This window comes from Dendropsophus ebraccatus, chromosome 14 (assembly GCF_027789765.1).
Source record: "Dendropsophus ebraccatus isolate aDenEbr1 chromosome 14, aDenEbr1.pat, whole genome shotgun sequence".
NCBI classification, from domain to species: Eukaryota; Metazoa; Chordata; class Amphibia; order Anura; family Hylidae; genus Dendropsophus; species Dendropsophus ebraccatus.
The window spans coordinates 25,864,610-25,889,040 of record NC_091467.1 but is presented as its reverse complement, the minus strand read 5'-3'; the positions used below and the strand labels follow the sequence as shown (position 1 = coordinate 25,889,040).

Here is a 24,431-nt window from a genome sequence, read left to right as displayed (position 1 = left end):
AGAGTCTATGTTGTTATTAACGTAACCTAGTCATAAATTCTCCTTTATCAGCAGCCAGATAATTCGTCATATCCTTTATTCTATATGAAGTTTATCATCTCATAAAACTAAGCTCCCAGCGTAACACATTTGGCAAACCGTCAAGAATATAGTAAATTCTGAAGGGCTGCGGGGAATGGTGTCACAGTATAAAAGAAGAAAAGCAGGCATACAAAGTATTTAATTCAGCTTTATTTCATTTGATAAAAAAAAGTAATAAAAAATATCAATTCATACACTAGGGTTTTTTTCTTTTTAACACAACTGTACCAAGAGTGTTTAGGCCGCATTAGCTACAAAGTAGCAGCATGGTGGAGGGGACTTAAAAACTGAATTTAGGGTAAAGAATTAAAAAACAGGACTTAATCGTCACTGTATTACTAGCACTGAAGCTAGTCAAACTACACCAGGGACAGTCTTGTGTCCTGATAAAATGTTACTTGACATAATTTTTGTGGGGCAGATGTCCATCCGCCACTGTGCTGGTAAAACCAGAGCAGATACGGTGGTGCGGACAAGTTCTCCACAGAGATAGATGTCAAGAGGCAACAATACAGTGGGATTATAATTTAGGAATGATTTGAGCCGTCTTCCCTGACTAACCCATGGGTAACAATAAAATAAAACACGAGCATCTCTAGCACATTGAGATCAATCCTTCTGGTCGGCTTCCTCTGTTACTTGATCTGTAGTGGGTTCCTCCACTGTTCCACTGTTGCTCTCGGACCCAGTGTTGCTGTCACTTGTTCCTTCATCCAGGGTACTATCCACTGCTTCTTGCCCACTCTCCTTGTCCTCAGGGGTAGAAGTTCCCTCCTCTCCGTTCTGCTGGCTCTCACTGGTTTCTTCTGGGGGTGGCAAAGAAGGGGTGTCCTCTGTAAAAGAAAGTGGCACATGTATATTACTCATATAGGAAACTGACAGGTGCCAGCTTGACTGCTATATTAAAATCAAATTTTGTCCTTTTCCCATGTGACAAGGACTGGACGCCCAGGGTGGGTGGTGCAATAAATCCTTGCCCTGTGATACCAGAGGGCTAGAATAGATGAGAATGTTTTCCCTGGCAGCAGCTCACTTCTACTGTGACGCCAGAAGAATATGCGATACCTGCCAAAATTACTATAAAGCTGTCTATCAGGCTATGTCCACACTGCTGGCAGAGGCTCAGTTAGCAGATCTGTCACATTTTATTGCATGTTTAGTGCAGCATAAATGGCTTTTTACAGCTGTCAAGATGACTGGCTCATAATGTGGCCTGTTGGGGTGCCTATCTGAGGCCATTGAATGAAGTTAGCATCCACAGTGCAGCCGATCTGGATGACGGTTAAAAGCCACAACGCACATGTGAACAGAACCTAAGGCTGGAGTTATACATGTAGCATTTAATGTGGTTTCTAGAGCGAAAGCAAGAAGGAGGAACAAGATCTTTTTTTATATTGGTTCAACTTCTGGCTTTACATAAAAAACAATAGGAAAAAACTCTGCCGCAAAAGCTTCACATGTGATTCGAGACTAAAGTGAAGACGGCAAGACGGCAACTAACTATTAGCAAGTTTTTCTATTCCATATATATTATATATATATTATATTAGATAAGACTTGGCACACGTAAACAGTGCATGTCAAGGTTAAAATGATTGTGGGGGTCTGACCTAAGGGACCCTTTTGCCCACTGCCAGAATGAAAGGTCCTTAAATCTATTTCCACATTGGCAGACATTGGACAAGGTTATTCTGACCTAAGATGAGGTATATCCAGTGGATATGTGCTTTACCAGTTGAGGAGTGGTCCAACTATAGGAACCCCTAACCATGTTGCTGGTGAAAGCACCTGGTGGAAGCCACCAAAAGACATAAAAGTGACATTATTCCCCCCCCCCCCATTTACTTTATGTACGGTTCTCCGCACGATCCCCAAGCTTAGATGCTGCACATTTGGTATATACCTGCTAAAATTGCTTCATTTTAAATCGGTGGACAGTTATCTAGGTGGGGCTTCTCCTAAGATAGATGCCGTGAAGCCCCGCCTAGATGACGCTGTCCAGTTAAGATCTTTAGATCCAATTTAGATCAGAAAGCAGACAGACAAGTTTTATAAAGGTATATATATGGAACGTGTAGCATGTTAGCTGGTGGATGGTGCAAAAGGGAGGAAAAGGGTGTGTGACTATCACTTTTAGGGGGGTATTCAGAGTTAAGATAGGGGACAAATGTCAGATCGCAGGGTATCGTCAGACCCCCACTATACCCAGAAAGGCACCCCCTGGCTCATTGTTACAAATGCAGTGGCACGCAAGACCCACTGCTCCATTCATAAAAAAACTGAGGGTCCCATTCTGGAGATTACGGAAGTCCTAGCAATCGGACAAACCCCCACCCTGAGAATTGATCCAGCAGCATGTCACTTATGTAGCATATTGGAAATGTGATCAGTAATGCGGCATCCGTAGGCCACCCTGAGAAGTGAATCAGGTACATAAATGCACATACCTGTCTCCATTGGCACCTCCTCCTCACCATTCTTTTCTTCGGTCTTTACTGCTTCCTGCTCCTCCTCAGCTGCGGCTGCAGCGGCGGCAGCAGCAGCGGCTGCTGCGTTTTGGTTGCGTTCAGCTTGTTCTGCCGCTTCCTTCTCTCGTTCTTCCTGCCGTTTGCGAGCCTGTTCTTCTGCTTGAGCTATTTCTGCTGCAATTTTATCCATGTCGACCTCCACCTTCAGGCTGCACAGCTGTGAAAAGAGAAAAACAGTTAAGACCAAAGTCAGGTAACAGAAGCCTCTTCCATTCAAAGCAAAGCTACTAAATTTGATCGAGCCCTGCATTGGCCCAAGTTTCAGTTGTTGCCCAAAAAAACGATGCTAGAAGGGTTTGAGGAGTATCCCAGTAAGTAGTCAGCCACCTGAACACCCCAGGAAAACTTACCCGCTTAAGCTCGTTGTTGAAGGCTTCAGTACTTTCTAAGAACTTCCTCTTCTTCTCCTGATGACGATCTTCAATCTGTAACAGCTCGGCCTCCAGTTTGCGCTAATGGAAAAAACAAACATTGTAAGGAAACCATAGGCACCCCTAATCTCTCCTATGATACAAAACCCACTAGACATAAGCCTCTCAGACCCAGAAGGCTTTTCACACTTGTACCTTTACAAAGGAATACCACCGACTGGGAACATAATGAGCCCTAGTGATGAGCAGTCTTTGCAGGGGATCACGTAATTCCCCTGCAATATACAAAGAAGCCAAACTACATCACATTTCTTTTTAAAAAGAAGCACTCTGCTCTAGATGATAGAAGGGGGCTCTTGAGGAAAATGCAAGATTATAGTCATCGACTAAAGCCATTTAGGAGGAATCCCTCTAAGCTTATAACAAAAAGGAAAGTGATGATTTAAATCAGTAAAACTGAGAAGGAATGTGTAATGGCCTTCCGCTGATGTCAGAGCTATGGTCCCATCAGTGGTAAATCAGGCATTAGGGGACACACCCGTTCACCACACCTGCAGACTGGGGTGAGGTTAGTTTCTATCCATTCTTAGCGTGTTTCTTCACGCTTCCATTCAGAGAGGGATATAATTTTAAGACAGAACGGAAGCCATTACCCAACAAAAAGAGTAAGGTTTTGAGCAGAAGCTTTTAACATTTTAATAATCTTCGTTCCTTCAGCACAGCACCACAATAAGACGTAAGAGGTTTTATAGAATCTTGCAGCCAAGTCTGGTTCTGCAGCTCAGCCCCACTCACTGTTCCCCAACCTAAGTTGGATGGACCTAAAAAGTACCAGTCATTATAGACATTTGGGGTCTAAGTGTTTAGATCACAACCAATCAGGAGAACGAGGCAGGGGCAAAGAGTTCTCTCCCCACTGTATGTCGGGTGACCTGAACGGTAAGTCTATTGGGTCTTCCACGATGGATATAAACAGAGCGGAGAGACAGAACACTCTGCATGGAGATTTCTCTTTATCGGTCTGAACACTTGGACCCAGATTGATCAAAAGTTTTGATACTTCTCTGTAACATGTCAAAAGTTTTTATTGATGACAAGTATGCTTTAATTTGTCAGGCTTCTATGTAACTATGTAGACGAGGGGTGTGTAACTCGCGGCCATCCAGCTGTTGCACAATTACAATTCCCATGTTTGGCCCCCCAGATGTACACTAGCTTTCTAAAAAACAATATATATAAGCAACTTTACAAGAGACTGTGCCCCTCCATAGACAAAGGGTTATTATGGTCTATGATTTCATAAATTCCCCTCTGTATTATTGTGGAAGACAACACAACAATGCTGCCATATATTATACAGATATGATAAGGTTCATAAACCTGAGTAAAAGTGATAGTTTCTAATGTCTCTTTTTCTTGTAAATACCAGCCATTATGTGTGTACTTCATGCAAAAAGCTTTGCAATGGGAACCTAAATGCAGAATTAAGCTATGTATTTTTGTTCAGTATTTTGCTACCAAACCCAGGAGTGGATTGAAAACACAGAAAGGCTATGTTTACACACTGTTGAAATTGAGTGGATGGCCGCCATTTAATGGCAAATAATGTCCGTTATTTTAAAACAATGTCCATTGTTTTGAAATAATGTCCGTTATTTGCCATTAGATGGCATCCATCCACTCAATTTCAACAGTGTGTGAAAACACCCTGTGTTTTCAATCCACTTCTGGTTTTGGTAGCAAAATACTGACCACAATACTGAGCATAAATACTGCATGGAAGCCTTAATGTACTTGTGACCTGCAAAATTTTCACAAGTAATAAGTCACTTTCCCTCAGATTTACCCCAGTACTGACCTGATGAACCATAAGAGACTGGACCTGTCTTTTCAGGACCTGCATTCTGGCTGTGGTCACCACAGATCTCACGTCCGGGACTACGCTCTCACTTAAGATCTCACTAATCAAGCGGTGATTCCTCTGGAAACGGGCTGCTGCGGTATGCTTCATGGAAAAACCGTCATCGTAGTCTATAAGATAGAATTGTCATATGAACATATGAGCTCAATGTTACTTGATTAGCAAACACTCTAATGACTAATGTATCCACTACACTGCATCCTAAAATCTTGATTTTGAAAGGGAAGGGGGCTAATGTGGTTTAACTAAAAATAATAGGCAGACATGAATCAATGACAAGTGATCCTACAGGTGCAGTGCTGCTCTCCTATACCACTAGGGGGAGCTAGACTACCTGGTAGGAAATAATCTATAGTGATTACTACATTTATGGAAGCTTTCACCATGTGAGATGTACAGGAACCAAAATAGCTCCCACTCCTTACATTTCCCATTATTCCCATGTTACACAATTTTTTAAATAGAAATCTTGCTAGTATTTCCATCTAAAAGGCGATGTAAGAGTATGTTCATATGCAGACATTCTAAAGACCGAAAATTTCTTCCATACATGAGAATAAGGTTGTTTCCGCAGTCACACGAATGTGAATTCTTTTAAATCCAAATCCATTTTCTGCCCAGTGTGACCATACCATACCCTAAAGCAGACTGCACCTTCAGTCAGATGCACTGACTCGTAGTCCCAACTTACCGTCAGGATCCTCCGCTGGCTGGATGCTCATGTACGGCTCTCCCTTATCAAGGCGGGACTGGCGCTGGCGGCTTTCTTCTTCCAGGGCCGCTTCAGCTCTGCTCTTGGCATTGATGTAAGCGAGATAAGCAGGAGAGTTGTGGTACGTCTTCATAGACTCATTGTACTCAATCTGCAGGAAGAGCACATCGGCGACCGCAATTACACTCATGTACAACAAGACAGCCATTAACAATACGACAAATGTATTCTGAGAATGACCTCTGCCGTACAGGACCACTCACGCCTGCTCTACTGACACTTAAGTGTACTGTTCTAGGACTCTACTTCGGCCTTATGCGCACAAGAACATTAGCAGTCAATTCTCTTCAGGTGTTATATATATATATCTGACAATCATAAAATTTCCACTAATCCGTAGCATCTCATTCTGTTGGTTTTAGGGGCCGTATGGAAATAGAGAAGAAAAAAAGGGAGGGAAGCGGGGGTAGTGACATTCCTCCTTGTGTCTTGTATTGCATTAGATTATCCCTTTAACATAACCAGTTACTTTGATCTTGAATTGGCCACAATACGTATGAGGGGAAAGAAAAAACCTACCCCCCTTTTCGGTGACATTAACGCTGCCTCATGGCAGGCAGCGATTGGCTGAGCGGCCTTTCACTGCAAAAACAGGCTCCAAAGTGTCAATGGCGGCTGGAGGGAATCCCACAGACGCAGCTGGACGACACCGGGGGAGCATTGGTAGGTAAATACATTTTTATTATTTTACACCTTTAAAGCAAGGGCTGCATGGACATCACTAATAATGTATGTGAAAGCCAGCTAATAGGCTCTGTAAGTGAGCAGAATGGGGCTCACTTACCCTAATCGTAGGGTCGCTCATTAAGCAGCCTCTAGAAATAAAGTCCAGATCACATAGATCAATGCAGTAGACATGTACTACATTCATCCCTATAGGCAACCATAATATTGTTTATAGGAGTTCCCTGGGAGGAAGGTACTACAAATTAGTATTTAAAAAGTTTTTATAAATAAAAAAAGATCCCTTCACATAATGAAAGTTTAAATCCCCTCCCTCCATCCTATTTAATAAACATATTTGCCATCGCCACATGGGAAATCGCTCAAACTACTAATCACATTCCTGATTTTACATGGTAAACATAAGCACAAAAACCTGCCAAAGTGCAAAAATACTGATTTTTGGTAAAAAAAAAAAAAAAAAAAAAAGTGATCAAAATGTTGCATATATGCAAACAAGATACCAATAAAAACTACAAGTCACAGTGCAAAAAATTACCTCTCAAACAGCCCCATAGGCCAAAACACATAAGGGTCATACACAGAAATTTTAAATAGATTCTTAGTTTGAATTTTTTAAAAGCAGTAAAATAAAATTGAAGTTATATAAATTGCCTATAATTGTAATCGTAGATAACATGTCAGTTACCATAGGGAAAACAGCATAAACACAACCCCCACTCCCCAATTTTAAAAAATCTCACTGCTCAAATTTTCTTTCAGTTTTGCTGCATATTTTACGGAAACAAAGTGCGTCATTGCAAAGTACAACTAAACTAAACTAAACTTGGCTGTGTCCAACAATATACTCCAGTTTAATACACACAGGTAGTAAGTGAAGCTGTCACAGTAGCTGTAAATGGTAAACCTGCAAGACACAAAGGTCATGCACAAAGCATAGCAACATACACATAATACTTGTAGGACAGCAAAAAAAAATTATAAACACAAAACTACGAGAGCCACTCAAAACAACAGACTACAGTGTGTCAAGTCAGTACAGACTTGCGCTTTCTTTAAAGGGTAACTATAATGTTTAGGGAGTGTCAGGATACGCTAGCAAAAAAACCTGCTGCCGCGCTCCCGATGCAGGCATGCACCAGATACGGATCCCTTCCAGCAGCGCAGTTGATTGCTATGAACAACTGACAGCTCTGCTGGATGGAATCTGGAACATGACTGAAGCTGGAGCGAAGCAGCAGCAGGTTTTTTGCTAGTGTATCCTGCCGCCTGCTAAACATTATAGTTACCCTTTAATGTATTTTAATTATTTGCGTCATGATGAGACCCAGATTATGAGATCTGCACACAGCTACCAACTCTATCCTATCCCTTCCTAAAAAAGTTGCATCCATGGACAGCACTGGCTCCTTGGTACCTGATTTAAGATATATCTAGTAATATATTTAGTTTTCTGGCCCCCTCAGATAATGTGAACTTTACATTAAAGGCCTTTCATGAAAGTCATGGCTCAATGTAAAGTATTGTATTTGCCTGTGTAAAGGATGGAAGCTGCAAAAGAAGATCCCAGACCTTACTACTGGATACAAAAACGGAATAAAGGCGTCTATAAATGTAAAGTGCTGGCTAGCATTCTCAGAATGGGACAAGCGTCCACATTAGGAATACTTGCCACACTTGGGGTATGTTTACATGTAGTGTATACGCTGCAGATTTCTGGAAAATCTAACTTGAAATATTTTCTTTATTCATATCCCAATCATTGAGCACAGCACAAAATCTGCAATGAAATCCCCAGCATGAAATTCACAGCAGTGGGTGCAGATTTTATGCAGAGCAGCTTTGTTGGCATGCTGCATATTTTATCTGTCGATGAAACCATATATACTGTGTGTCAACATACCCTTAAAGCTTTACAGTCATTTGTAATAACTTTCGACTTGTTTTCAGACCTGCTGCGATTTTATGGTACAGCCGGGAAGAGCGTGGCAGTGCACTCTACTCCCCGAATGGCTAAAGATTTAATTTGTTCGCTTTTTGGTTTATATTCAAGCAACTGAACCAGATTTAATTGACAGCCGGGGAGAGACACACTGAAACATGTCAAAAACAAAACTTTAGACATGTCACAGAGAGCCATAAAGATTTTATTGATACAGGTCTGCTTGTTCTGATGTTAAGACCATTAGAAGAATGAGCGAGAAGAGATGCACACTGCCAAAGGCCTCTCAGTGCAAGATGGCCCCAAAGGCATGTGACACCATACATTTATGGTGGAAATCCTTTTGAGGACCTGTGCTTAGCATTTATGCCATTTAGTAGCCTTGGTTGTTATTTTGTTATGCACCCCCCCCCCCCTTTTCCTCACTTACACGTACCACAATCCTATTAATCCAACTAGTACAATCATTGTACATATATGACAGCTTTGTTACAAATATGAGTGTAGCCGTATATGTATGGTGGACATGTGACACCTACAGATACCGCTAACAATGTATAACAATCAGCTTACAGTGATGACTCTATTCACTGTCTGAAATCATTAGGTCTACATGAACAAGCAACATATCTCCAGGGGATTCTAGTTCTCACATTTTTAGGGGGGAGGGGAAAGAATTCTCATACATCACAGTTCTGAAAATACAAACTTGGGGGTAATGAAAGGGGTTGTCCAGGACTAGAAACCAATGAATATTTTTCTCCCCCAAAAAAGTGCCACAACTGTCCACAGGTTGTGTTTAGTGGCGGCAGCTCAGTTCTGACCAAGTTAATGGCGCTGAACTGCAATGATGGACGCAACCCATGTGCAGGTGTAACACAATTTCTAGAAGAAAGCAGCCATAGTTTCCTAATCCTTAACACCCTTTAAGCTATCTAGGACTAATTTTGGAAGCAGTCAATCCCTTCTCATGTTATCCAGCCTGGGACCCAGTGAACAGCAGAGTCAACCCTCACACCTCAGAAGAAACAGCAGCTGAAGCCTTCAGTGGCGCCTGAGGCTCTAATGAGATTTTTTGGAGGGATATTTTTCAGCTTTCTAAAGACTAATTCCTCGTACCTTTTCAGCTTCATATTCGTTCAAGTACTCTTGCTTCTCCTCATCGGTTAGGTCACGCCACATCCCACCAATGATCTTGCCAATCTCCCACAACTTAAGGTCAGGGTTGGAAGCCTTCACTTGGTCCCAGACCTATTCAGAGACATTAAGGGTGGCGGAGAGGATTTTTGTTTTATTACTTAGATGTCTACAGGTTTTTCTTGGTACAACGTTCATTCTAGTTTTTTTTTAAAGGGATTAATAAGGCATTTGGGGAAGCTATGGATAAGATACTCCTCCTAGAACCCAGTTCGATCACTTACCTTCCTGCTGTACCTCATGTATGGCATAAGTGGCTTATCTGGAGGCTTCGGGGGCTTTGGGATTGTGATCCCAGATGAAGCCTATAAGAGAAGATCACAAAATCAATCTTTGTAGAGTTTGTGTTACTCACTATAGCACGCCTGTCACAAACAACACTTAAGACTAGAATTACACTGATGGGTACAAATAAAAAAATAAAAAAATAAAAAAGTTCTCCTCTACTGAACACTATGGCTTCTGTGACACTGGGAAACATGCACATTTCTGTTTTTCATAGGAAAAGCGGTAGTGACGTGATTCTATTTTAATCTTGCAGGAATACTCATGTGCTGTCTTTAGCTAGATAATAGCTTTAAAAAAACAAAGGTATAATGGAGAGGGGTTTGCTTACAGTGAACCTGTCAGCTTCAATTCAGGCTCCACACTGCTGGCAGTGTTAGAGCAAGGAGACTGACTGCACCCTTCCCATATTCATCTGTGCTTCCAGAATGTACAAAAATGTTTTCATTCACCTGTGCTGAAGGGGCTTTCCCAAGCTCCTGAAGTGCAGAAAGCTGTACTGCCTCCTAACCCATTCAAGCAGGGTCAGGTATGGGAGGGGGAGCGAGGAGGCATTCCAGCTTGCTGCACCTCTCTGACACTTTGCACTGGAACATAAAAGCATATTTGTACATTATGAAGGCACAGACATTTATGAATGTCCAATGTGTCTCATTGTCCTATCAGCCATCTAACAGTGACAGCGGTTTTGACTCTGAATGGCAGCTGTCAGATTCACTTTAAATATATCATCACCTAGAACATGATACTAAAGGGTTTTTATCAAAGCACAGTATCCCTGTATATAAAAGCTCAGACCCCAGAGCTTGTAGTGCTGTTAGAAAAATGAACAGTCACAACAATGATCACTATGTTCGAATCATCACTAAACTATGAAAACTGGATACTGGAAAGCATTAAAAGGGATCCAACTCAGGATCATCTGATCACTGTGGGTCTGTAGGAAGCCACTAATGCATACTCACTGGGCAGAGATAAATGGATGGCCAGGGGCTTATGCAGCAGCACCCTCTCTATGACATCCACACCTCCCTAAAGGTCAAATGGAGAGCTGCTTTATCTTTATAAGAAAACCCTTATTGTCGAAGAGTCTAGTGCAAGTTGTCACCGATGCAAGACGTTACTACAAAAAAGGGGTACTCTACAAGCAGAAGCCTTACCGCAGAGGATAAATAACACAATCTGTGTTTTTTGGGTTAGCAGCCAGAGTTCCACTTACGCACAGTTGTAACTAGGGCTCTCGTTCCACACCAGTTAAGGCTGGGTTCACACTGCGTTTTTGCACTCTGTTTAATGTATACATTTGAAAAAAAACAAAACAGATGCAATTGCGTGCAATCCGTTTACATCAGTTTTTTTTTATTGACTTCCATTATACAAAAAAAAAAAAAAAAAAAAAAAAAAAAAACACGGATCAAAACAGAATGAGTTTCTTTTATTTAGTGTACACAAAAAGATGGTTCACCAAGTTGTGTTTGTTAAAAGTAACCTAAAACAGATATAATAAACAGACTGCAAAAACGCAGTGTGAACCCAGCCTAACCAGCCAGTGCCTTCATCAGACCGCATGGTTCACTCCGCTTTGGGATAGAGCTTGGACTCCTCCGTAAACACAAACCCAACGTCCGACTGTGCTGCAAGGCCTCAGGTCACACATAGTTACAATCTCCTACCGTTACCCTGCTGTTGCTGCCTGGGTTCCCTCCCAGCCTGTAGTTGTTGTAGGCAAGATGACTGTATGGATTGTATCCCACAAACCCTGGTGTGCTGGGCATTTGCTGATGGAAACAAATGAGACAAAAACACGAATGAGAAATGAGTTCAAACAAAGAAAAGAAAAAAGTATAAAAAATAAAAAAGTCACAAAATGAAAATGATTTGCATATGGCATGTATAAGAAGCTGCAGAGCGCATCTATTATTGGATTAAATACATAAAAAGCTTGTGGGAAAGCAGCAGCGCATCACACTCACTTTAAAGAGCACAAATTTTTTCAAATACACTCTGAAATCGTTGGCTTTCCAGGAATTATGGCCTTCCCTAGTCTAGTGAGAAAAAAAGGTGCTAACAGACTGTGGGTAATCTCTCACCTCCCCACCCACAAGGGGGCCGCCTGTAAAGGGCAGCTCTGACCATAGCGATCCTGTTGGTTAAATATATATACATATATATATATTATACTGTTATGTACTGAAATGTACAGTCATCATGTAATAGATCTATTCTGCACATTCTAAAAGCCAGACTATATGCAAAAGGGTAAAACCAAACAGGGATGTGGGCATAGGCCTTGTCCACACAGCCGTGAGGGAGACTGTAATGCACCGTTTGTTATTGCAGTCAGCCAGTGGATGTACCGCCCGCAATCCTAGACCATTCACTTGTGAAGTCAGTGCAGACTGTGGACCGTGGCACTGGCCCATAGATTTTAATCCAAGGACTAAAAAATGCGGCTGTGTGGACAAGGCCTAACAGATCTCCTCTGTGCCTATGAGATTAAGAAATACAATCTATAAATTGTGTTCAGTATCCTAACAGTGACAATGAGAGAGGTCAGATACTGAGAGACAAGTCAGAGATCTAACCATGGACAATGCAGTCTATCACACACAGCAAAAAGCACAGAGAAACCACAAACATACAAGATGACAGCACTCGACCGACAGACAACACAACATGTAATTCTATGAATAAAGCAGGCATGGGGGTTCGCTTTATATACAAAGCTCAGCATTTGGCGGAACAAGGTTTGCCCATAAAAAATAAAGATATAAAATAAAATAAAAACTAATTTTAACTCACATAGAAATGTGATTAAAATTAGTGCACATCCATTTTCTGGGTTTTCAGAATTCACGTTAGTTTATAAATTTGTTGCTCAGCTCGATGGTTTCTCAGAAGTGAAGTATAAGGCCAGAAAGTTGAGTGTACATCAGGTCCACTATAGAGGAGGCTGCAGGTTCTAGGTGAGGCTGAAGAGGTACAGTATATACCGGCTGCAGCTGCTCTATAGTACATACTGCTGTACAATATGTGCAAGACCGGAATTAAGAAACAGTTTTTACTTACTGTGGTGGGTGCCGGGGCAGGCGGCGGAGCATATGACGGTCGCTCTGTTGGGAAGAACAAAGGATGATAAATAGGCAGCAGATAAAAACAATATCATAATATTTAGTTACTGTAATAGGAGAACTGACTTCTGGGACTGCTCATCCATTGACTAGAATTAGTGAGGAGATTGCTGCTTAAACACAGGGTAAAGAGCATTGATCCGATACAGCAGACACGTGTGATAAGAATGGGTTTACATGTAGGGTTTCAGCCAGTATTTTTTTTTTTTAGCCCTAAACAGGAAAGAATCTACACTAACTCTTGTTTTTTTGTAAAACACTGACTAAAAAATGCATGTAAAGCCAGACTTAGGCTACATTCACATGTTCCGTACAGAACACGGACGTGGAATGTCTATAACGGACTCTCCCCTGCCCGGGTAGCATCTGTAATTAGATGCTGGGAGTGGGGGAACTGTACAGATATACAGATGTATGGGAACATACCCTTAGCAACATTTAATGAAAATATCACTACAGCTATAACACTTTCACTTACTCGACATGTTTTCGGATTACTTCTTCAATTCCCACATTGAAACCTAAAAAGAGAGAGAGAAAAAAGTGTCAGTAAAATGAAATCTACTATAGGAAGAGTAAGGACTTTTCCCTCATCTTGTGAATTTAGGTAAATGGGGCAAGTGATCCACCATTTATAATGGATGCAAATGATGCAGCTTGTTGCATCCAGTATTCACCTGCACAGTCCCACTGACTTCTATAGGGCCTGACTTCTACATGTCTGTAATTTTTCATATGCGTGATTTGGCCATGCCTTAAAAAAATACAAAGATGCCTTAGATTGACCAACAGAACTCAATGAGAGCGTCTTTTTTATGCCCTCCCCCATTTTTTTTTTTTTTACAAGATTCTTTTTGTGTATACGTAAAAATTATGGATGAATACAGATGCATTGGGGGTATAATTTAACAAATCAAGAACGGCCTGATTTGTACGTGGCCTAAATGGCCTTGTGCCAATCTGCTAGGACCAATGTCCCTATCGGGCATAAGCCTATAAACGTGCCACAGCCCCCTTCACGCATCTGTAATATGAACACGGCCCGATTACTGGTCTAAAGGCCCTTCCATTACCAGGCAAATGAGTGTCCTAGGAAGGATGGTAAGGGGACGGTGATCAGCTGACAGACACTTGTCCTTCAGTTTGATCTTTGGTACAACTATTTATATCCTCCTTATAGGTCACATGGGATATGTGGCGCTAATACACATACAAAACCGGCGGAAATCATCAGTAACCCAATGATGCTCCTGGGGTAATGGACATGGATAAGATTATTCATGTGATGATCTGATTGTACATTAATAGGGGCATGCTGGGAGTTGTAGTTATACAGAATTGGTCATTGTGTGTAGATGTGCTTGTAATTGTAGGTATATAGCCACACACACACACACATATATATATATATATATATATACACACATTATATATATGATACTATGGGATACAGTCAGGACACCATGGCTCCCCTTTGTATCACAGCCTCTCACATACACGGGCCCTCCCAGCTACTAGGCCGCAGCACCCGGCCGGCTCCCGTCACTCACAGCCGGGATATACCCCCTAGGTCTCGGTGCTCTGCCCCCCTCCTCGCCCCCTGTATCCCCCCCGGACCCCGCCGCCACCAGCCCGGCTCCTCAGCCCCGCACTCACCTCGCCGCCTCTACCAGCTCCGCTCTATTGTCCCCCTCACAGGAAGAGGCTGAGCCTTCACATCCGCTCTCGCACTTTCCACACAATAGCGCGGACTGCGGCACATTCACCACAGTCGTCGGCCTGCATTCTATTGAAAAAAAGAATATGTGCGCTCATACACACAAGACTAGCCTGGAACCGGTTCGCAGATTATTCATATATTGTTAGTTTACATTATTTTTGTTTAAACATATGTATTCAAGATTTTTAGTGTTTTACTGTAAGTGACGAATCTGCTGCAACGAACATGCAGTTGCTGAGGACGAATGGTGCAGGTTTTTTCCCCATTGAAATTTGATACAATGGAGTGAATGCAAAAAAAAAAAAAAAAAAAAATTACAGTGATTTTGATAAGATTTTTTTTTATTTATTATATTTTTAGATTATTATATTAGAGTGATTCCGCTTCGCACGGCTCTATTTCGCTTAGTTTTTAACTTATTTCAGGCGCTCTGAACATAGTTATGAAAAAAAAACAAAAACTTTTTTTTTCAGACAACCCCTGGGAATGCTTGTCTCCCCACCCTGGCGTGCAGTCACCGCTGACACTGGAAGCTCGAGTTGCTGTGAATACATCCCAAACCCGATGTGTTCCGTGTATGATCCCTACTAATTAGAATAGGGCTCAGAGCCATCTTTCCCATAGGGTAGGCGGCTGCCCGGGGGCCCATGACGCATAGGGGGCCCCTCTGCGCTCTGAACTGGCTGTAAAACACTGACTCTAGGGGCACCCTCACACATGCTTTTTGTGTGGCGTTTTTCAGGCCTCCCCCAAAAAAACACCAGAAAAAACTGTCAATGCGTTTTTTTTCCCCATGTATTCGCATTTTTCTGGCATTTTTGACTTTTATGTGTGAATGATCTTTTTAGTGGTTTAGGCGTTTTTGAGTGCGTTTAACTTGTTTCCATGTGACCTAGTTGCTGGACCACAAAGGTGACAAAAGACACCATACTCACAGCAATGGCGTTTTTAAGATAACCAGAACATTCCTATTGAAGTCTATGGGAGAAAAAAACGCCACAGTTTACCAGAAAAAAAACGCCACACCTGCAGCATTCCGTGTTTTTTGACAAAACTGCCACAGAGGCTTAAAAATGCCTTACACACATGGTGTTTTTTGGGGGTGGCATTTTTCTCTCCTCTCTTACACAGTAAGGCGTAATATAGACTTCCATGGACCTCCAGCTAACATCTGGCCACTGGGGGTTTTATTGACATTTTTCCAGGATTTTAAGGCAGTGTGAAGCCAGCCTAACAAAGGAGGGATGAGCTTTTCACTTCTCTGTCTGTCAATGGCCTTCTCTCTTGTAAGAACAGGGCCACGGATTGCGCCACAGGGGGTGACCCTTTAGGAATCCTTGTGATTTTCAGCAGAGTCTCGGCTTAAATAGTGCTAAATTTGACTAACCCCCCCCCCCTTTTAACTCCTTCGATCGCCCTTCTGTGTAAATAAAGTTACCCCCAATCACTTTCACTCCGCTAAGGTTGTTCTAGCCAGACATGGCTAACTGTGGTACTTTTTTTGTAATACTAGATAACTCACACACAGGAACTCTCTCCCCAGACTAGTCATGGTAATAGGAGTAGATGTAAGGTCCTTAGCACAACCCTGAGAGGTGACAGCAAAAAGGAAAGAAGGGGGGCTGCACAGTAGAGATGTCATTTAGGGTAGCTTCACACGTACCGTCGGCTAGGTCCTGGCAGATCACTTTCACTACATACACACGGCAGTCTGAACGACCGCTGCGTGCATGTAATTCTGCCGGCTGCTTAACCCCTTCAGCTGCCGCCCGGCTCCCGCTCTGTATACATTACCTGTCCTCGCTGCACGGGGTCCTGGCGTACTGCTCTCCCACTCGGCCAATCAGTGTGTTGCCCTGCCGCAGTCACTGATTGGCCGGGCGGGAAAGCAGTACACCGGGACCCCGTGCAGTGAGGACAGGTAATGTATACAGAGCGGGAGCCGGGCGGCAGCTGAAGGGGTTAAGCGGCCGGCAGAATTACATACACGCAGCGGTTGTTCAGACCGCTGTGTGTACGTAGTGAAAGTGATCTGCCAGGACCTAGCCGACTCGCAGCGTTATTAACGCTGCGAGTCAGTACGTGTGAAGCTACCCTAAGGGTGTTATTACACGGGCCGATGAAGCCCCGATAATAACTATAAACTGCGCTCTTTTACTGGGCCTATTACACGGCCCGATAATCGTTTAACAAGTGCTGCAAGGCCATCGCTACCGATGTCCTTGCAGCCCTTGCTTTTACTTTATACATTACCTTACCAGGCTGCAGGGCGCCTCTTGCGGTCTTCTTCCTGGGTCCCATGCGCTCCAGCTTTAGAGCAGCCTGTCTGAGCTGACAGGCCGCTCAGCCAATCACTGGCCTCTGCAGTCCCGGCCAGTGATTGGCTGAGCGGCCTGTCAGCTGAGACAGGCAGCTCTGAAGCTGGAGCGCGTGGACCCGGGGAGAAGCACAGAGGAAGAGGAGCCCTGCAGCATGGACAGGTAATGTTTATCATCAGTTGCGGGGCGCGCATTGCTATTACATGGTCGGCACCCAACAATTATAGGTACAAACCTATATCAACGATCAGCCGATGATCGTTGTCATCGGCTCTTCGTTGTATTTTTTATACAGAGCGCCTGAATCGGGCCTATTTGGCCGATTATCGTTCCGTGTAATACCCTTAGTCCTTTAGGGCACCAGATACAGTTCCTTGGTGTTCAGGTAGTGGAGATGTGACCAGGTGACCAGGACACAAAAGAACCAGTCCGTAGAATAGTGCAGTTCAATGGTAACTTTACTAATCAATAAGGCATCATCCACACAAGCAGAGTTCACACCTCGGAAGTGTTTCGTAGCCCCACAGAGAAGAAATGGAGTGTATGCTATTCGCGTGTTTGAGTGCTCTATTCAATGTGTGTGTGTGACCTCCCACCGGTACCTGTCCTTGGGATTGGTAAAGGGGGAGGGGAGGGGGGGGGGGGAGGGGATTAGTATCAGTATGGGGGATAACAAGCTGAGATGGGAATACCAGTTAGCTCCCAGTGGTAAAGAAGATTTGGACCTGACCAGTTTATGAGTGTCCCATTCAGCAGAACTACTGGTTGTGACCACCAGAAGAGGGAGGTGAGAACCTGAATTGGTAACCGGTTTATCATCATATCATGTGTCCTGTATTGTTTGCTGGTACCAAGCTTTATGTAGAAGTATATGGAATTCTTAAATCATTAGAATAAAGTTTGTCAGGTGAAATTGGACCCCATTACGTTACAGTGCGATTCAAACAAAAGGTGTAGTGAATGCACTCACAGGGGCAAAATCTGTATAGATTTCTGTCAAAAACCATTCAAACTTCAACTAAATTAAAGGGGGACTCCAGCAAAAAAAATGTTCTTTCAAATCAAATGGTGCCAAAAAGTGCAAGAGATTTGTAATTTACTTCTATTTAAAAATCTCTTCCTGTACTTATCGGTGGTGTGGTGTATCCTCTCCAGTGTGGCCAGCAAGAGAAGTTTACTATGGGGATTTGCTCTTGCTCCGGACAGTTCCTGACATGGACAGTGGTTGCAGCAGACAGCACTGTGTCAGACTTAAAAGAATACATCACTTACTGCAGGGTATACGGCAGCTTATAAATCCTGGAAGTCTTGAGATTTTTAAACAGAAGTAAATTACAATTTCTGGCACTTTCTGATATCAATTGATTTGAAATAAACACGTGTTCGCAGGAGCACCCCTTTAATGGCCGTGTAATAATATGGCAGTATTACACAGCCTGACCCACAGGGTAAGCGAGTATTATAGGCTCGGCAAGCGATTTGCCTTTGTTATGAAAAAAAATCACCCCCCCTTATTGTTATGTTTGTTGTTATCATGCTGTAAAACAAAGTTGAACTTACCAGAAATCCAGGTCCAGTCTCTTAAAGGCAGATTTTCTGATTTGTGCTGGTTAAAAAAAAAACAGACTAAACGCAGGAATTCTGGCCAGTACAGAGTCACGGCTCAATGTGTCCATCAGTCACATGACTGCCTTCTCTCTGTGAGTGCTCAGATGGCCTGGGATACACAGGACTTCCTGTTTTCTGTTTCCTGTTTTTTGAGAAAAAAAACTGTCAGAAAACAGGAAGTGCTGTGTTTTCTATGCTAACTAAAAAATAAATAATGAATAGAAATATCAAACTTGCTTTATGTCACATCTACTTCTGATTTAGATTATGAAAATTATTACGACAGTGACACTTTAAGTGAATAAGAGATGAGCTGCAGTAGCACTGAAGAGCCGCTATACAATGTATGGAGCAAATTTTTTATGCTTCTGTTCCATGTGTATGTGGGTAGCGCAGCTCTGATCAGCAGGGGTGCTGGGGGTCTGACTCTCATTGATTTAGATGGACTATATTAAGGAAAATTAGAACAATAATGTACACTGAGCCCCGGTCTGTTCTTTATACTCTGACTTCCTTTTGGATCCATTTCTAGTTTAAGCTCAAAAAACTGCATCTGATTCCGGCTTTCATAAATATCTCTTCTCAAAAGCATAACGTGAAGCCGGTGGGCCATAATGGAACTATAATGCCTTATTTATGGTACTGGAAAGAGAGACTGTATAGGGCCCCTCAAGCTGCTGGGCCCAGGTGCATTAGGTTCATTGGGTATGCTTCTATGTGGAAAACCAGGTTATTGTCAGGTTATATAGGCCATACATCACACTGATGAATTCCCATACACATCTCACCATTCATGATGCTCTTCTCTAGAACCATGATGGCTTTACAACCAGCTTTGCCAGGGTCAGCCTTTGTTGACATCATGAGATACTGTAGTTTGCTTTCCGTTGACATGATTCTGTACTTATTAGCTGCTGTATGTCCTGCAGGAAGTGGTGTATTCTTTCCAGTCTGACACAGTGCTCTCTGCTGCCACCTCTGTCTGTGACAGGAACTGTCCAGAGTGGCAGCAAATCTCCTGTTTTGGACAGTTCCTGTCATGGACAGAGGTGGCAGCAGAGAGCAGAGAAAGAGTGTCAGACTGGAAAAAAAATGCACCACTTTTGCACAGCATACAGCAGCTGATAAGTACTTGAAGGCTTGAGATTTTTTAAATCGCAATAATTTACAAATCTATTTATTTTCCTCATTTTTTTCCTCTAGCCACCACACACGTCTACATATATCTCTTGCATGCGCCTGAAAAAAAGCAAAAAAACTCAGACGCTAATTGATGAAAAAACAGCAAGTTTATTTAAAATTGGTCGTAGCCATCCACGTGTCATCACCTCCGACCGGTAATTGTCCAAAACAATGCGTTTCATAAATCCAATGATGTATCTATTATTCCTCTCATTGTCACCATGTATTACTTATACACACACAAAAACTAGATTTTATTAGTACGACTACCTGGAAAGCCATACATTAACATGAGAACACAATCGTCAAGGCGTTTACATTCAAGAAGCCGGATATTGCTGAAAGGCGAAGCTAAGAAGCAGCCCTTGAGTAGATGAGAAGCGTCTCCCGCTGCACATTATATAGCCTGCATACATAGAGCAGTACAGTACTGGTTAGCTATTGCGTTATGATTTCCAATGACAGAATGGACATTTCCAATGTCACAAATGAATCTTCTTACTTATAATACAACCAATACATGCAGGGTGGATCTCCGACCTCTGATGTCTTCCCGTAGGATGAAACCATATTAGAAACATCCCGCTCAACCAAGAATAGTTGTATTGTATCTTTTCAGGTCTCTGTCCTTCTATGCCAATCTAGAGGTTGGCATAGAGTGTCGACCAATGTATGAAAACCTTTGGTTGGAGACTCGGCCTAATCTTCTCTCCACCTTTCCCTGAATTGTCCCGATTTCCCTCTTCCCAGAATTCTCCATCAGAGGTTTCCTCCTCCCGAGACCTTTAGCGCTTTAAGGCTCTTTTCACACTGTGTTCCTTCAGTATGGAGGGACTCTTTGTATGACTATGATGGATTGCCATTTTTTATTTTAAAGGATCCTGTGAAACATATGTCCATAAAAAATAACACAGCCTCAGTGAAAACCACTTTTTTGGCCTCCATCAGGTGGGAGTCTATGGATGTGATGGAGGTCTAGGATGTGACTCTAGCCTATCATAGCTTCCCTTTGCTGGTGAACAAAGCCAAGTGGAGTGACGTACCTAAAGCCTAATTCATCTCCTGACCTGAATGAGAACTTTATTATGCATAGGAAGACTTAGGAGATGTGACTATGGCGCCAAATATAATGGTTCCACCAACTTACATTGATACTCATGGAATACCTGCCCTCATGGAATCCCCAAGCCACCATTTTGGAAATAAGAGACCACTAGTAGATTTATCAAACATGGTGTAAAGTGAAACTGGCTCAGTTGCCCCTAGCAACCAATCAGATTCCACCTTTCTTTCCTCACAGACTCTTTGGAAAATGAAAGGTGGAATCTGATTGGTTGCTAGGGGCAACTCAGCCAGTGTCACTTTACACCATGTTTGATAAATCTCCCCAAAAGAGTCTGACTTTAAGTTCTGTAATTTATTAACTATATGGGTAAAATAGGCATGTGCCTAGACAGTTTAGAAGACAGCAGTAGACCGCAGTTTGCTATTCTCTTCGCAGGGGTGAATTGCTGCTGGTGTGAATAATACTCACCACTACTATCACTTATTGCCTTTAGGCTCAGATCAAGTGCAGTATATCTTGTTTCTAGCGGTGGAAAAAGCAACCGTGCAGAAAGGGATCATAAGGGCCCTTGTATGCCAGGGGCTGAAAAGAACCCCTTGCATGTGACTAACCACACCTGGATGGTAGCCATTGACTTTAATACTTGTAAAAGGAACTAGAACACTGTGGGAGCCTGGGTAAGTATAAACTTTATTATTTTCTATGTGAAAACAAGGGCTGCATGGACATTGTGTAATAGGCTCAGTAAGCGATCGCCGATCTAGCGGATTGGTGCTCGCTTACACTACACTGCTATGTAATACAGCAGTATTAATCATTGTCTTTCAACGAGTTCTAAAATTAATGGTGCATTTACACGGAACGATTATTGTTCGAAGTTTCATGATAACGATCACATTTGAGCGATAATCGGCTCAGGTAAACACAGCAAACGATCAAGCGGCGAACGATAAATCGTTCATCGCGATCTTTCAACAGGTTCTCAAATCATCACTGGTCGTTCACTGAAAATTCGCAGATCCCTTCGTGTAAACAGTCTTTCAACGATTCACCCTATGTGAGATAGGCTTAAGCGATCTTAAAACAATCGCAATAACGATTTTTTCAAACGATATATCGTTCCGTCTAAACGCTGATCGTTATAAAAACCAAATCGTTGCTTCAAAATCGTTAAACGATCGATTGGGCGAATTATCGCTCCGTGTAAACGTAGCATTACATTGGTAGTTTGTCGATCAGTTGCAGATCTGTTTGTCTAATTAACCCATTAATCCCTTTAATGACCTCTAAAACCATCTAAATCCCCTATAGAAAAATCTTACATTTGTATGTTGTCACATTTCAATGCAACAAGGTGGAATACACTATGATGTATATATAAGTATATATAACGTCCCTTATACGCAGGGAATGCTATTTTGCAGATGATGCAGAAAAAAAATCCATAAAATTATAGCAATAAATTCTCAATGAATATTAAGGGTTTTAAGGGCGGCAACAGAATGCATCCGAATTAGACCGACTTAATCTGTACGGCTAATAATAAAATAAATGCGAGCGCGTCATCCGATGAGGTGGCAGCAAAAGTAGCTGTAAATATCCTCTAAATACAGTCCTTATAATTCTAATGAAAGCCTGGGCTAATTGCTTCATTAAGAACAAATTATTTATCTGCAATAAACAAGATAATAACCTTATTATTTTATGGTCATATATTGTGGACTTATGAGTAAGTCACTCATTTCTCCATTGTTGGTATGACTGTGATCAGTGACTCCCCTATGCTTTACACTGCAGCCTTTCTTTCTGCTATGTGCAACCCCACAACAAGTCAGTGCATGGAGAGCTGGTGGAGAGGCCTGTTAGGTCCGCCATAAATACCTGAACACAATAGAAAATACATAAGCCTTTTTCATATAGCTGCCTTATTTATTGCAGTGTATACATTCAGTGGTTATAGGTCCAATGTGCTGGTGTCTACATGGATGGCATGGCCACACTGTGGGCTATATAGCTGGGATAGGATGATAAGAGCAGGACAAGGAACTTTTCTAGACTAGTGGTCTTTCTCTACAAAACTGGATCTTCTACCTTGTGGTAGAAATGCTGGTGGCATGTCACTACTCTATACCCCACTAGTGCACTGACTACTTTGGTCTCTACAGGAACATGGATATCCGGTCTAATAATTCACTGCTATACTGTTCCTTACACACTCTTAGGTTAAAGGACAGTGGACATCAAGCTAGAAGCCTGCGGAACCTCATCACAGTCAAATCAGTCCACAGCCCCACAGGAATATCCTATATAAGTTTTATAGGTTTCTTCTCTGGCCACGTGGACCACATCCATCCTTTTTTTGGTGAAGGCGTCACCCCGACACGGTTCCCTTTAAGCCTCCTGCACATGACTGTAAAATATGACTTGCAAACTGTCTGCAATTTTGGACAACATCAGACCCAATGTACTCTATGGCAACTTTAACCTTGTTAGACGACCACATTCTTTTTAATTAGCTGCAATGCAAGCAGCCAACCTTTCACTGTAATCTTTAACTGTGTGATGTGCTAGGTGCTAGTCCAAACCACTTTAAGTCCTACACCTGTGGCCCATATTGATATGTACCACTGCCAACACTTCCACTGCCATTGCCAAAGACTTGTCTGTAGTGTGTTTTATGTGTATAGCTCTAGAATTTAATTCTACTATTTCCTTGTTTTTGCCCTGTAGTTCCCTAAAAAAAAAATGTATAGTGGAGATATATGTATCTTGTTTCCCTATTGAGAGATATGATACATAGATCTACATTCTCCTGGCCTAAAGGTTGCAATGTATTTTCTTCAGCTTATTTTGCATAGCTATGACATATTCAAGTTTTTTGGGAATCAAAGCAGTTTTTGTAAAAAAAACAACAACAAAAAAAACCCATTTACATTCACGTAATATTTTAGGGCATTGATGGAGGTCTATGTCCGGTTAACAGGGGCGCACCCATTTCCTTTAATACACCATACATAGTGTAAGTTAATGTTGTAAATGTTGTGGACCCATAGAGTGATGGGAATGGCACTTTGCATGCTTAAAGTGACTCTGTACCCACAATCTGTCCCCCCCAAACCACTTGCACCTTTGGATAGCTGCTTTTAATCCAAGATCTGTCCTGGGGTCCTTTCGGCAGGGAATGCAGTTATTGTCCTAAAAACAGCTTTTAATCTTGCAGCGCTGTGTCTAACGGCCGGGGCTTACATTTGTATATGCATTAGGCTGGCATCACCTCTTCGTCCTTCCTCCCCACCCTCCTCATCTTTAGTAATGATTCAGGAACATTTACTGCTGTTTGAGCTTTGCACAGGTGTATTAACGATCCAGCCCATGTTCATTATACACACAGGTGGGGAATAGGAACAATCTACCTGGAGCATTCCTAATGATGAGGAGGGTGGGGAGGAAGGACAGAGAGGGTGTGCCAGCCTAATGCATATACAAATGTAAGCCCCGGGCGTTTGGCACAGGGCTGCATGATTAAAAGTTGTTTTTATGACAATAACTGCATCCCCTGCCGAACGTACCGCAGGACAGATCTTGGATTAAAAGCAGCTATCTGAAGGCACAAGTGGTTTGGGGG

At 42.4% G+C, this 24,431-nt stretch overlaps 1 protein-coding gene across 2 annotated transcripts; it reads right to left on the bottom strand.

Moving 5' to 3' along the window:
• Positions 1-211: 211 nt before the first annotated feature.
• SMARCE1 (SWI/SNF related BAF chromatin remodeling complex subunit E1) lies at positions 212-14,655 on the bottom strand. Of its 2 annotated transcripts, none has more exons than XM_069952053.1 (11): positions 14,569-14,655; positions 13,391-13,433; positions 12,851-12,894; positions 11,455-11,559; positions 9,721-9,801; positions 9,419-9,550; positions 5,593-5,764; positions 4,839-5,011; positions 2,960-3,061; positions 2,529-2,766; positions 212-914 (listed from the first exon to the last, which is right to left on the bottom strand). In XM_069952053.1, the coding sequence occupies exons 2-11, from the start codon at positions 13,395-13,397 to the stop codon at positions 691-693; spliced, it is 1,278 nt and encodes a 425-aa protein (XP_069808154.1). In that variant the 5' UTR covers positions 13,398-13,433; positions 14,569-14,655; the 3' UTR covers positions 212-690. The 2 variants fall into 2 exon arrangements, with proteins under 2 accessions (XP_069808154.1, XP_069808155.1); XM_069952054.1 differs by having other exon boundaries at positions 11,461-11,559.
• Between the last annotated feature and the right edge of the window lie 9,776 nt (positions 14,656-24,431).

Bases quoted from the DNA above. Each gene is read 5' to 3' on its own strand.
- SMARCE1 (XM_069952053.1), bottom strand. The intron at 11,560-12,850 runs GTAAGTAAAAAC...TGTTTCCATCAG, and splicing joins CTGCCCCGGCACCCACCACA to CAAATGCCCAGCACACCAGG. The intron at 9,802-11,454 runs GTAGGAGATTGT...CTTCTCTTATAG, and splicing joins GCAGCAACAGCAGGGTAACG to GCTTCATCTGGGATCACAAT.